At 35.4% G+C, this 15184-nt stretch overlaps 1 protein-coding gene across 2 annotated transcripts in view; it reads left to right on the plus strand.

Moving 5' to 3' along the window:
• Positions 1-14459, plus strand: part of LOC113062789 (fibronectin type III domain-containing protein 1-like) — a 32575-nt gene extending 18116 nt beyond the window's left edge. For both annotated transcript variants that reach the window (XM_026232760.1, XM_026232761.1), the window contains 8 exons: positions 2613-2777; positions 7873-8109; positions 9807-9915; positions 12150-12229; positions 12322-12351; positions 12505-12666; positions 12886-13008; positions 13147-14459. In XM_026232760.1, the coding sequence (XP_026088545.1) occupies positions 2613-2777; positions 7873-8109; positions 9807-9915; positions 12150-12229; positions 12322-12351; positions 12505-12666; positions 12886-13008; positions 13147-13262 (1022 nt within the window). In that variant the 3' untranslated portion in view covers positions 13263-14459. The remainder of the gene's footprint in view (positions 1-2612; positions 2778-7872; positions 8110-9806; positions 9916-12149; positions 12230-12321; positions 12352-12504; positions 12667-12885; positions 13009-13146) is intronic.
• Positions 14460-15184: the final 725 nt, after the last annotated feature.

Raw genomic sequence — 15184 nt, forward strand, 5'->3', positions numbered from 1 at the left:
ACAGAAATGTGTTTAGCCAAGTTTGTGACTTTAGCTGGCTCTTGTTGTATACTGAGTCTTGTTACAGGCATATAGTTAGTACCCACAAGACCTGATCTTCTGTAATTTAGAATCAGTATTCCAAGAATGATATTAGTTAGGATGTACACAGTAAACCTCAAAGGATATTCCCCGGTTATGCCTGGATAACCTATGTTATGCTTTGAATCTGCCTGTGAAAAGCGTGCTTTTTTGGAAAAACTGTAGAAAAATAATTTTCTTTTACTGCTGCATACTCTTAGCAATTCTAGCAATTGCCTCCTATCCTGACTTAATATGTGGAGAAAACTTGTCATATATTCCCCCCAAAAGTGTAAACACTTGGTGTGTTTGTTTGAGCATCCTGAGTAACACAACAGAGGAATATTGTCCCAACCAGTGCATCACTTTAGCAAGGGACTTTCTGTTTGTCTGACCAGTAAAATAATTCTTTCAAACTATCTTTGCACTTCTGTTTGGTGACGCTACTGGCAGAATTTGCCATCTGAATTACTGAAAAAAAATATCTGTCTTTCTATCTATCAATCTATCTATATGCAAAATGACAACATGTTAATGTACATTTATTAGTACCACTTGAGAAGAGGATTCCTCTGGTTTCCAGCTTCCCTAAGAAAACACAGTTCAGAGATGTGTTATGGTTATGGTCAGCATGGCATCTGATGATGTTGTTATTAATGAAGATAGTGTTGGCTAATTGCTTTGTTTATTGACTGCCAAGCTACAAGCAGATTGTATTTACATTTTGCTTTTTGCTTCACTGTGCAACTGGATGTTGGACTTTCTGACTGGAAGACCTCAGGCAGTACGGGTCGGCAACAACACATCCAGCACCATCACACTGAACACTGGGGCCCACCAAGGATGTGTGCTAAGCCCCATCCTCTTCACTCTGCTGAACATCACACAACTCCAACCTCTTCATTAAGTTGACACAACTGTAGTGGGTCTAATTAGCAACAGAGATGAGAAAACTACTGGACCGAGGTGAGCAACCTGGGCGGGTGGTGCAGTTACAACAATCTCTCTCTGAATGTGGAGAAGACAAAGGAGATTGTTGTTGTAGGAGAGTGCACACTCAACATGCTCCCTTGACCATCAATTGCTCACTCTCTCCCTTGACTGTGGAGAGAGTGAGCAGCACAAAGTTCCTGGGTGTGCACATCACAGAGGACCTTTCCTGGACTGACAACACCACAGCACTGGCCAAGAAAACACAGCAGCGTCTCTACTTCCTCCGCAAACTGAGAAGAGCTAGAGCCCCTGTTTCTCAATTTCAGGGGGACCAAAAACAATAATTTCAGTTTTAGCTTCATTAATTTGGAGAAAGTTATTTTTTTACCATGATGATACAGAAAAGGACCTGTCTATAAGATATGAAGTGAACCACTGTAAGGCGGTATCCTTGATACCAATAAAATGCTCTAAACGCCAAAGAAGTACATCATGATCAACTGAATCAAATGCAGCTGTAAGATCTAGTAGCATTAAAACAGCATTTTTTACCAGCATCAACTGCAAATAAAATATCATTAAATACCTTTAACAAAGTAGACTCTGTGCTATGATAAGCAGTGAAGCCAGATTGGAAAGGTTCCAATACATTTGCTGAATTTAAAAACAGGATCAATTTTGATTGCACAACCTTTTCTAGCAACTTTGACAAGAAAGACAGCTTAGAGACTGGGCGATAATTATTTAAAGAACCCTCATACAAAACCTGTTTCTTAAGCAAAGGTTGAACAACAGCATGCTTAAAACAATTTTGCACTAACCCATTATCCAAAGATGAATTTATCTGCTCACTACCACACTCAATTACCTCTTCAGTCAGTTTAAATAAAGAACTGCTTTCTGAGCTTTTTGTCAAGTTAATGAAACTGAATAAGCTATTTTGCACTATAGTCATTTTATCTGCACTGTTTGTTTAAATCACTGGTTTGCACTCTATCTGCCATGTGCATTTACTGCCTTTTTAAACTTTATTTAATTATTTATTTTTACATGCCCTTATTTGTAAATTTTATATTGAATCTGTATCTATCTGTACTTTTATGCTCTACTGTTAGTGTAATCTGTATGCACCAAGGGTGTGAGAGTAATGCAATTTAAATTCTCTGTATGTATGTATGTGCTGTACATGTGGAAGAATTGACAATAAAGCAGACTTTGACTTTGACTTTATAGGTTGCAAAGTCAAGAGTTGTATTCAGTGTGCACAAACTTGGAAGACCTTTCTGGAATAACAACTAGACTTTGGGCAAGAAAGAATAGTTTGGTCACTACCATAACAGAGCAATAGCATTAACTTTGAAAGCAATGTTAAATAAAGTAGCATGTACAGTGGACCGAAAAACATAACTGGCTCATTTTGGACACTTAAATCCCACTTAAAAGTCATTTCTTTACAATAAATGCCACTTCATTCATAATTTGTTGTATAACACAAAGGTGGTAATACATTTTTAAATGTGACATGATTGTCCAAACACTCATTGGGCCACAGTAAGATGGGAGTCAGCATCCTGTGAACTTTAATTCTTCCTGTTTTTGATTACTACTCTATCTTACAGGTGGGCTTTTTGAGGAGACTACCACAGCCCCAGTCCCACTTCCCACGACAACACTGGTTCCCACAACAGAGTCTCCTACAACAGACCCTCCAACTCCTGAGACACGGCCTTTTAACAACACCCCTACCTCTGAGTTTGATGTGGCTGGAAAGAAACGGTTCACAGGTAATACGTTTACTACATATTACAACAGTTAGTACTCTGGTATAAAATGCCATATTTCCTGTTCTTATTGGTTCCAAACTCAGTAATACCATGCAGAGATTGAATCTCTCAGGAAACACAACTGGCCGCTCACAGTTAATTTCTTTCCAATCACTAGTCAGTAGAGAGTTGAATGGTGAATGTGAAGGAAATTTATCTGGCCTACAAGTGTAGCTCATTCCCATGCTGATGCTTAAAAGCAGCAAATAAAATAGTGCATACAGCTGACCTTAGCTAGGATTTATATGCAAATACTTATTGTCCCTCGGTAGTTGAATGATCTTCCAAATTCCACCCAATCAGCTCGGTCAGAGTTCATAAAAATCTTCAAAAAAAAGAGACACATCTCTTCTGTAAGAACTTGAATCCCTAATTCTCAACCAATATGTTTAAAAATGCTCTAAAAGTGCTGGTTCCTTAAGCATAATCAGGTGTTTTTACACCTGGATCATGTTTGGATCGCCAAATATAAATATACCCAACACCGTTTAATTGGATTGTGATCCGATTACTGATTTTGACCACATTTGATTTAGATGTAAATACAAACATGTTTTGTTTATCCACATTCAGTTACACAAGTAATAAATGAGATTAGGCTGTAAATAAACATGTCACTTTGACAGAATGAGCCATTCAAGTCCTGTTTTGTAAGTTCTTTTAATTATGCTGCTCTTGCTGTGTGAAAAAGACAAAAGACACCACACTCTTGCGATTTCCTGACCTGATTCAAATTGTGGTACTGTTTTATTGTATTCTCGCCAAAGAGAACATTTTACCACCGTTTTACTTCCCATTTATTCACTTCTAGCCCCATTAACATCCTTTACTAGGGCATTTGAAAAGACATTTAGAAAGATCATTTTTGTATTGTGCAATCCAGTCACACTGAAAATGCATTGGAACGTAGATGTTAATGTACTATCTGGACACTATCTGGATATGACACAAATGGTAATGGCAGGTGTAAAAAGGTCCTATTTTTAGTATTTAACATTAATTAAAACTGTTAAATAAACAAATTTTATGGGATATGACCTCAAGGATAGTTGTGAAAAATTAAGGCATAAGAAGTTAGCATTACTAGTTAATGTATACACTGTATCATTCATGAGTTTGGGGTCTGTCAGATTATTATTATTATGTTTTTGAAAGAAAACTAATATTGTGTATATATTTGATCAAATATACAGTACAAACCATAATATATTATGAAATATCAATACAAATTATAATAACTACTGTCTATTTTACAATATAATTTATTATATGATGGTAAAGCTGAATTCTCAGCAGCCATTACAGTCTTTAGTGTCACATGATTCTTAAGAAATCATTCTAAAATGCTTATTTGGTGCTCATTTATTTTTATCAGTTCTGCTTAATATCTGCTAAATATTTGTATGGAAACTGATATTTTTCTCAGGATTCTTTGATCGAATAGCATTTATTTGAAATATACATATTTTGTAATATTAGAAAAATCTTTACTGTCACTTTTGATCAATTTATTGCATCATTGCTGAATAAAACTATGAATTGCTTTCAAATAAAAAAGCTTGCTGACTCCAAACTTCTGAATAGTAGTATTGTAGTAGTAGAATTGTAAATTGAGAGCAATTGGGGGAATAAGAGGAAGAGAAAAAAAGATGTCTTTACCTTTAGACTCTCTTTTTTGGATCATCTAAGTTTACTTTCTACTACTAGAGGTCTCTCTCCTATGGCCAGAGTGTAACTAACCTTGTCAACCCTCAGGGCCATGTTTAATAACACATAGCATGTGTTGGTTGAGGTTATTTTAGAGTCCACTGACTTTACAGGCTCCGAGAACTCAGGTTCTTTCATGTGGGCAACTTTTGTTGGAAATATTTAAGAATGCCTGAGTGAAAGTTTTTAGACTCGGCTCTATAAATTACGGCTGAATGTCTGTGGGTTTGGGCTTCCTTCCTGAATTCTTCAAGACTCAGTATTTTTGTTAGGATAAAGGTGTGTGCCTTAAAAAAATATTTTGATTTGTGATTACTATTAAGATCCATTCCAACCAATTCACAAATAGTGCAATTGTATTCCACTTAGCAGTGGATTAGTGTCATGATGTGACCCCTTGCAACCTGATACCTGACTCTAGTCAAACTTTTTCAGGTTCAGCATGAATTTGTTTACTAAGAATGACTTGACTATAACAGCTTTTGAACATTAAGTTCAGCAGACTCCATCTTTCTGAGCTTAAATCCCCACAGGCTGCACCTAGCTATGGAACATTGTTTCAGATTCAGTTTGCATGCAGAGACTGTGCCAGAGGAGCTTCAGAAATGGTTATAGGAGCTTTGCTTAGTGAGCTGGCAAATTTAGTTTTGCCCCTCATTGACTTTTACAATACTGCACTTGCAGTAGAGAAATTCAGATTACTATAGTTATAAGTGTCTGCTAAACTCATCTACCGCAGCTCTGCACATGTCCAGCCTGGTGTCCAATAGAGGCATGTGACAAAAGTTTAATGGACTTGGAGACCCAGCATTTCTACTTTCTTTGCTGTCTCTTTTTCTTTACCTTCTTTTCTAAGTTTTGTATATTTTGGGTACATAAGCTTTTAATCTACAGACAAACTGATTTCACACTACAGTAGTAATACACTGTTAATAATTATGCTATTCATTTAACAAGCTAATTTTAAACTTATAAACGTCATACAATAAAATAAAGAATGAATGGCCAAACATCTTTACACATGAAACATAGAAAAGTTACAAATAAAATAAATAAAAAAAAACAAATATTTTTAAAAGATTCTGTTTTATTGGTTTGTAAGGCCGCTTTTAAAATGTCTATTTATCAGTTTCAAATATTGATGTTGGTGTGAAATATTAACATGGGATTAAATTACTAATTTGAATAATGAATAGTCATATGTAATTAATCTGAAACGTATACTTGATTGATAACCCTATACCTGCTGAAAATCTGTGGTTAACAGTGCATCAAGTGTCGAGTCTCGGGAATCACTGATTAAGTTACTTGTTGCATTTCTTGAATGCATATCTTATGACAAAACAAGAGTCATAGGGTTTTATTTCTTTTTTTTTTTTTTTTTTTTTATTAGCCAGCAATCCAAGAGCACCTACTGTTTCGTGGCTCCTCTAACGTGCTTGTCTTGGCAAAAATGTGACATCAACTGCTCTAGCTAGATACATAGGAAAACAGCTGAAGAATTAGAAAAATATTATGAGCCAACTCTTCATTGTTTTATGTGGGAGGCCCTCAGTGGTCCATAGGTTGGTGATTGTAATGCATTTATACTGCAGTATTAGAAAATGGCTATGCCCAGCAGAGCTATGTGAGGAAATAGAGATAACAGAACTATTTAGACCACTAGAGCCAGAAGCTCCGCTTAGCTTTTTAAATACAAAGTATGATTATTGAAAGAACTGAGGAACTAAGCTGTGGCTGTATAGAAATACCACATGTTCCAGGCTGTGGCCACAAGATTTGGCCTCATAATCCTGATATTTGTACTGATGGGAACAAGAGGAGGTGCTTAAAGCCATAGTTAAATTGAGTTGAGGAAGCTGTCATTCATTAAAATGATGGAGCAAGCGGAGCTTGGCTATGATTGTGAAGCACTTAAAAGAAGTCAACATCACGAGGTCCAGCTCCACCAAAACAAGCATCATACCTATAAAAATCAGCTCGAGGAACATAGAAAACACAACTCTTTGGTAAAATGTCTCATCCTCAATTGCACAGAGAGATAAATCCTGACACTCCATACTTTGGGCTGCACAACAGGCACAAACTTACACATATGCGAGACATTAATACAGCAAACATGTCAAGAAAGTAGCCCTGAAAAAATGAAGTGAGCTAAATGTGCTGAAATCAGCTGAGAGCTGCTTCCTTCTGGCTCAAACATCAGAGATTTCCTTAAATATTTATGGCTTTCATATGCTAGGGTGTTCCCTGCTCTCCAGTCTGCCAACAGATCCACTGTATTTCAAACCATTTCTTTTGTGTTTGATCCCACCTTGGCGTACAACTCGTAGGTGTGAATTCCGTAGCTGTGCATATACAAAGTGTACAGAAGTTGTGTCTTGACACTTCTTCGTATGCATAATCCAGTTTTTCTCTCCATTAGTGGTTTTCTTTTCACACATTGTATTGTAGCTTTTGGTTTATCGCCCATATCGAATGCAGCTTGTATGTGTATGTGAGTCTCAGTCAGTCTCGGCAGAACCACATGCACAGAAGTGTGTTTTTTGTTCTGTACCAGGGTCAACATCACATGGAGCTCTTGATTAGCTCCAGGTGTTAATCTTGTGGCCCAATCAGACAGGGGGTTCTGGAAGTGTTCACAGCTGTGGATCCAGCTGGTACTGTGTGGGATGACAGAAATAACACAAATTTCATTGAGCCAACAGGAAAAAGTCTATAGCAAAATATCAACAATGGTAGCTTTTATTGTCTGCAACCACAAGCAAGAGTAAATGTGATACCATTTTAAACTATACAACAATCTAATCCAAACAACAGATTACAGAAATGTAATGCTTACCAAACGATACTTTGAGTGCACTATATTAAAATAGAAATGGATATCACAATATTTCACGATATTGCTGTTTTTTATCAAATAAATGCAGCCTTGGTGAACATAGGAGACTTCTTTCAAAAATATTAAAAAAAAACTTTTTAAAAAAATATTTTTTTTACCTAATTAATACAGTCCAAAGTCTGAGATTAAAAACAAAACTTGTTTTATATATACCTAAAACCTACATTTTAGTTTTTATGATTTTTAATGAAAAAAAATAGCTATTATGCAAAATAAAGAATAAATATGTAAGATTCTGCACTATTTATTTTTGATCATGTGACTTTTTACAGATGATCAGATTATCAGGTTTCACACAAATTTGTGAAATATACAATCAGCTCTAGTGTTGTTGCCATTAAATAAATCGGGGGATAAACCAAATACTATAAGGCATTATGAAAATCATGTTTTTTTTATTTATTATTATTTACATCTTTTGCCTTTCTCTTCTTTTCCTGCTTTCAGCTCCGTATGTAAACTACATCCGCAAGGACCCTGGAGCTCCCTGCTCCCTGACTGAGGCTCTGGAATACCTTCAAGTGGATGTCTTAGCAGACTTGATGGAGAAGGACCAACAATCAATCAATCAAAAGCAGCCACCCAAAAACAAGCCCCATAATGTCACTGTAGTTGCCATGGAGGGCTGTCACTCCTTTGTGATTTTGGACTGGGCACTTCCACTGAAAGATGACATGGTGTCTGGTGAGTGTGTGTAGCAGTTTAAAGAAGTTTTTTTGTAGAAATTTCTGTAAGTCTGTAAGTTTCACCACATTGTTTAATAGATGTAAAATACAAATATCTAAAATAAATTAAATTTTTATTGCTATGCAATTAGCCAGTTAACCGCATGCTTTCCTTGTTTGGTAATAGCATGATATTAAAGAAATAGTTAATCAAACAATGAAAATTCTGTTTTTATTTACTCACCCTCGAGTCATTCCAAACCATTCATGATTTTTTTTTTTATTCTGTGGAAAATAAAAGAAGATATTTTGAGAAATGTTTTTTTTATATGTTGGAAGTCAGTGGTCACTGAAACAGTTTAGTCGCCAACATTCGTCAAAGCATCTTGTTTTATATTCCACAGAAGAAAGAAATGCATACAGCTTTAGAACAAAATGAGGATGAGTAAATCACAACAGATATATCCCTTTAATTGTGCAGGCATACAGCACTGACATTTGTGAATTGACATTCCATAATACACCTCATATTAATAGAAAGTGCTGTTTACTGTAAAAACAATAGAGATGCTTAATTTTAATTATGCTATGTTTTAGCTTGTTTCGTAATTTTGTTTGTATGGTTTGTAAATTAGTTGAAGGATTGTGCGCTGAAATACCACATTCTGATGTAAACTAAGTAAATTTGTAAAGGTGTAGTATGCTGAACTGCTGAACACAAAGATATATATAAAACACTTCTCTAACATATTGACCCTGACAGTTTCATCCTGATTCACACAAACTGGGAGGCAATCCCCATAGCCACTGTTAGTGTCATGATAAGATGTGTGCAGAGGTTTAAATGTAGGCGATTCTCTGACAACTGACAACCAATAAAGTTGCCTTAGATGAATGGTGCAACTTTTCCAACACATGAAAAATAAATTCCACATGCTCTTGAATAAAAGTTTACAAGACAATCTCATATTACTGTATGGGTTTCATAATGATTTTTGCATTACTAGATCTAACTTACTATTTTTTTTGTTATTAAGTTATAGATTACTACTACTAAAGCTTTATTTTTTACCAATAATATATTTAAAAATTCAATATATGTATTTATTAGTGTGTATACTGTGTTGAAAATTCAGCCTTGCCATCACAGGAAAGAATTACATATTAGAATTTATTAAATAATATATTAAAACGGAAAAAAGTTTTTTTTTTTTTCAATTGTAATGTTTTTTCAAAGTATTATTATTATTGTTTTGTGAGGAGACCTTTTAAATCATTGCAAAAACTTACCGACCCCAAACTTTTGAATAGTATTGAATGTGAAGTTAGCAACTGGTGCATGGTTATTAACAGCTGAAATTACTTGCAGAACCTTGTTTCTTTAATAATCTCCTTTAATATAATAATAATAATATAATGTACATATTTTTTCTCCACTCTACTTCACTCCTTTTTCAGTCATCCTCCCTTCTTTCATAAAGCTCCACTGCTGCACTGCCTCTCTCTTTCATATTAAATGATGAAAAATACATGCATGTGCTTTATATACATCCTGATGTCTTGGCAGCCATTTAGTCCTTCCATGGCATAATAAGGAACTAGGATTATATTGAGGAATCCTTTCTCAGACATGACCAATACGTGCTTATGTATTTCAATGTGTTTGAACCTCTCACATTTAGAGTATGCTTTAATTGTTTGCCCTCTTTTTTATAGGCTATATGGTACACAGTGCATCCTATGACGATGTCCTAAATAACAGATGGTCAACCAGATCCTCAAGTGGAACCCACCTTCCTGTTGAAAATCTCAAGCCCAATTCCAGGTGTGATGATGTAACAGGATTCATGCACAGATACAAACATATCCTAATTTACAAGCTTTTGCATGTTTGTGCTTGCACATTGAAGCATTAATGCCATTTACAAAAAAATATATATATATATTTATTATTTTATTTTTATTATTTTATTTTTACTTTTTTATTATTTATTTATATAGCTTTCTTTCTTTCTTTCTTTCTTTCAAAGTATGGTGAAATGTAAAAAAAAAAAAAAAAAAAAAAAAAAAAAAAAGATTCATTGGTCAAAATTGACAGTGAAGATATTTATATTTTCCACTTTTTTCTAAAAAGATTTGTTTTGTACTTTCTATTCAGTAAAGAATGCTAAAAATAACCAGTTTCTTGAATGCTGCTTCTGTTGTACAGTAACACTGTAAACCTCTACCAACACATTTTTGCAGCAGTAAATATTATAAAGTAAGTGTTTATGGTATGTGAAGACATGTCTGCCTACCAGACCCATCTAAATACTTTCTTCACTAAGCATTGGTGCTTTACAGCAGGCAGGATCTGTCCCACAGAGCTGGAACGCACATCATTCAGAAAGTTTTACACATCCCTTACTCATTTTTATTTATTAAATATTTTTACTCTTTCAGTTATAATTTCACTCTCAGAACATATAAAGCTTTAAAATGCAAACCCAAACACACAGAGATTTCGTCTGGACCTGCACACGGGTTACTTACACATGCATAAACACATGCAGCTGTGTGAAACGTCCCAGGTTTGACTGACATTTTCTTTTTTGTACATCTTCCCAGACAGGCAGATGCACTCTCTCGATCAATGCCATGAGAAAACAGATGAATTCATATGCTCTCATTAGAGATGTCTGGTTCATAAGTGTGGAATGTGAGGATGAAGTTGTTTTTATTGTCCTCTGGGATTCATTTAGAAGCCTCTATTATTAGAGCCTCTCAGCCGAACTCACTGAATGACAACTTGAAGTGTTGATAAGTTTTATGAATGATTTATAATAGGTTTTAGAAATAGGTAAATAGTCTAGACTTTGGAAAATAACAGCTCCTTCTTAGTCAAAGTAACAATGACAAACCACTTGGATGCCACATCGAGACTGGAGCTTGCATCAATTCCTCAAAGAATTATGGTCAGAAGAACAAGGAATAATAAGACACACATGTGGATACGCATATACTTAATAATTTATGGTTGCACATGGACACACAAACAGTAACACACACATCCTCGTTGAAATATGACAGGCCCCCTCCCCAGTCTTCCTCTGGCGGTCTGACTGTGATTGTCCATTTTCTCTTTATTTTGGTCAGAGTTTCCACACGGCTGTGCTAATTTGATCCAGCAGTGTGGATTTTATGTCATTAAACGGGTCCTGAGTTAAACCAAGTGAAGCATGAGCTTACTGAACAGCCTCTTACTGGCAGAACAGAAGGCTGTGAGTGCTGTTAGTGCTGCCCTTTGAACTTAATCACACTTCTCTGTTTTGATTTCATTACTTGTCTAATTTATACTCTAAGGTAAATGATGTGCCAGAGTCAATGCAGAATAAGTGTTGTGGTCTGGTATTTGTCACAAAGACATTTTGTCTGATTGGAAATGCCATGTTGATGTGTTTTTCTCTTGCTCAAACTCTAACATGCAGTCTCTTCCTGTCATTACACTTTGTTAGGCTTCTCTTTTGCCAGAGGCTCACTCTTCTAACTTTCTCTCATGCATGTTTTAGTTAATAAACAATTTATAAATAATACTATATTAGTTTCCCTTTTATTTCTATTATTTTAAACACACATTATTCCCCTTTATTTATACACTTGTTCAATTATTCTTCTAATTTTTCCTATCCTATTTTAATAATAATTTAAAAAAAAATCTTACTGTTACTTACAGTTATCCATAAAATTACTGGATAATACCTGGCAGAAAATTACCAATACATTTTCTGTTATGATCTTGTTTTACAGTGATTTTATTTCCTATACTTTTTTCTTTTATTTTCCTACACACTTTCCTTTTTCTTTCTTTTCATTTGTTTTCATTTTCTTTCCCTTTCTTTCCACTTTTTTGCCTTTCTCTCATCAATCCTATATATCTGTGTCATTCGATCTTTGTTTAGTGATCGGTGTTCACAGTTGAGTTTTATATGTAGATGACGTGCTTTTGTAAAAAAATAGATAGAAAACCATGATTTAAATATGACAGATTTAATACATACACGCTTTCATTCTTTTTCTCAGGTATTACTTCAAAGTTCAAGCCAAGAATATTTTTGGATTGGGGCCATTCAGTGAAACTTTAACGTATGTCACAGAGTCAGGTGAGCCTTGTGTCCGAACCCACAAAAAAGTTTTTTGGATTCAATTTTTTTTTATAAATAACATAGAATTTCTTCTTTTTTCTTTTATCTAGATGACCCCCTGCTCATAGAGAGACCCCCAGGTAATAGTTACAGCATTTTTTGCACAAACAAGAAAAAAAACAGCATGTCTAAACCTTTTCAGAAGGATCATTGTTAGCTTTTTCAAGATATTTTTCCAACAGTCATGCTCTGACATAAAAAATATGTGTAACTGACATTTATTTCCTTTCTAGGTGGCGAGCCCATCTGGGTCCCATTCTCATTCAGGTATAACCCCGCCCACAGTTCCTGTAAAGGAAGTCAGTTTGTCAAGCGCACCTGGTATAGGAAGTTTGTTGGTGTCGTCCTCTGCAACTCCCTGCGCTATAAAATCTTCATGGGAGATGGACTGAGAGGTGCAGCCCTTTCTTTTTACCAACATAAGGCATTTAAAACTTTAATCTAATGATTAGTGTGTCTGACTCTGTAATATGAAGCGCCCTGTTTTTAGAGTGCTGGCCTAAAAGCCTTGGCACTATCCGATCCAAACCACAGTTTCCCTCAGCTATACACAAGGCGCTGTCTGAGGTTTGGGTCCTGAGGGATACTCAATCTATGACTGTTTTCCATTTCAGAAACATTCTACAGCATTGCTGATACTTTTGGCCATGGAGAGGACCACTGCCAATTTGTGGACTCATATCTAGATGGAAGGACAGGACCACACAATCTCTCCCCGAACTTACCCACAGCTCAAGGTATGACACATATAAGCATGCTCTGTAGTTTGTCTTCACTTCAAGCTTCAAATCATCATGTCGTGTGCGTGTTTACTTACTGCTGCCTAAGAGGGTGATCAGCCAGCACTGTAACATGACACCGTTTGTGGATTTCAGGATATTATCGGTCATACAGACAAGAGCCAGTGAATTTCGGGGCCATCGGCAGGCGCACACCACATCCTTTCGTTGGCTGGTATGAATGTGGAGTTCCAATCCCTGGAAAGTGGTAACGGGGGAAACTCCAAGAGGACAATTTCACAGGCAATCACATTCCACGTGTTCTGTCCCTATGTCTCTTAGCCACAATGGCAACCAAACCTAAATCACATAGCAACTGCTTCTGACGGAAGGAATATAGTACTTTGAGTAACACTAATATTTCTACATATTTGATATCAAGCACTTTTTAAAAAAAAGAATTCACTCTGTATATAAGGAAATTGCAGCATGTGTATTTGAGTTTATTAACAATGTTTTTTTTTTCATGTGTTGCGTTCCACCTGGAATATTTATCTTGCATTTACTTCAAAGATTATCAAAAATTATCAAAAGCACAACGTCAAATGACTTCGTAATGTCTGGAAAGATGACTTTTGCAATGATGTAACAAATTGTGAGTGATATTTGCTGTTTATGTAACTTTTGGGTCACTCTCTTTTTTAACAAAGGTTGGCATGAAAGTATTGCCCATATTAGGGCAGATTGAAAATGTATATATATTTTTATTTGCTCAGGAACGGTTAAAATTTGATTAAAGGTGCTATGGAGAAAACCTTTTTATCTCCCACTGATGCATAATGAGGTATATAATCTAAAATAATTGTATATTATATATTATAGTTTTAATTCTATTTTCTATTAATTATATTGATCAGCATCCTACTAATCACTTTTGTGAACTTTAAAGACCCACACTGCAAAGTTTCTAGAAAAATACAAAGAGTACATTAAATTATGTACTGTACAGTGTATTAACAATACAAACAACAAGAATTAAAGTCAGGGAAATATTACAGTCACCATCTCAATTAATATTTTGGTATCCACCACGTTGTCAAGAATGGTTGAATGTTTTCTGATTGGAATGTATGTGTTTGTGGTCATGCTGCTGTGGTGGGCTTTCCACATAATAATAGGTGGTAATAACTGATCCTCCTATTCTAAATACATTTCAAACGAGGTGTTTTAGCAATAACGCTTTATTCTGACACATTTAAAGAGCCTATAACTTCTAAAATTACAAATGCATAGAAAGCACTTTCCTCCTACATTCCATGCCCTATATTTGATTGTGCTTTATATCTTTGACTTTCTAATTTATTATTCCCATCTTTTGTACAAGAAGACTGAATGCTTTCCCATCATTTAAAATAAACAATACTTATGTCGTGCCAGCTCAATTACTGGCATCCAGTCACATATTCTGGCATTGTTAGAAAGGTCTGTCATCATTTGGCCTGCCTGCTATAATGAGTCTCACTCTGGCATCAGCTGGATTCAATTTAAGAAAGAAAAAGCAAGGTTTCTTATCTGTGAGTACAGCAGTTCCTTATCAAGTATGACTCACAGATTTTTTTTATTTGGCATCCGGTCACACTCTAAGTTATATTAGAACATCATATGTCCATTTTAAGAGTAAACTTGCCTGGCTTGCCCTCAACTTGCCCTTAACTTGCCCTAATTAAATCAACAAATATCTGTAAAACTCATATCAAAGAGGAAAAAAAAGAATCTAAAACTTTTGGCTATTTACAAGAAAATCAAAATGTATCAATTCATCTTCTGTGAAAGGGAACAGTCTTTAGATATAATGAGTCTGATGTGGGCTGCTAGATCGGACAAACACATGGGGGTGAAATGCTCGTTTTCACTCAATATCCTGTTAATCTTGAGTACCTATAGAGTAGTACTGCATCTTTCATAACTCCAAAAAGTCTTTAGTTTTATTACATTTATAAGAGAAAGATAGTCTGTACCGATTTTTCCCGGAAAAACACGAGCGCCTGGAGGCGTGACGTGTGGGCGGAGCTAAAGAATCAGGAGCGCAAGTAAGCTTTTGTAGGATTTTTTTTTTTAAGTTGTACATGTGGTAAGTGCAGTTTGATGACAACATCGCATGTTGTTTACTTGATGTGCTTACGTGCCGATAGCT

The sequence above is a fragment of the Carassius auratus genome, chromosome 45 (genome assembly GCF_003368295.1).
Source record: "Carassius auratus strain Wakin chromosome 45, ASM336829v1, whole genome shotgun sequence".
Taxonomy (NCBI): Eukaryota; Metazoa; Chordata; class Actinopteri; order Cypriniformes; family Cyprinidae; genus Carassius; species Carassius auratus.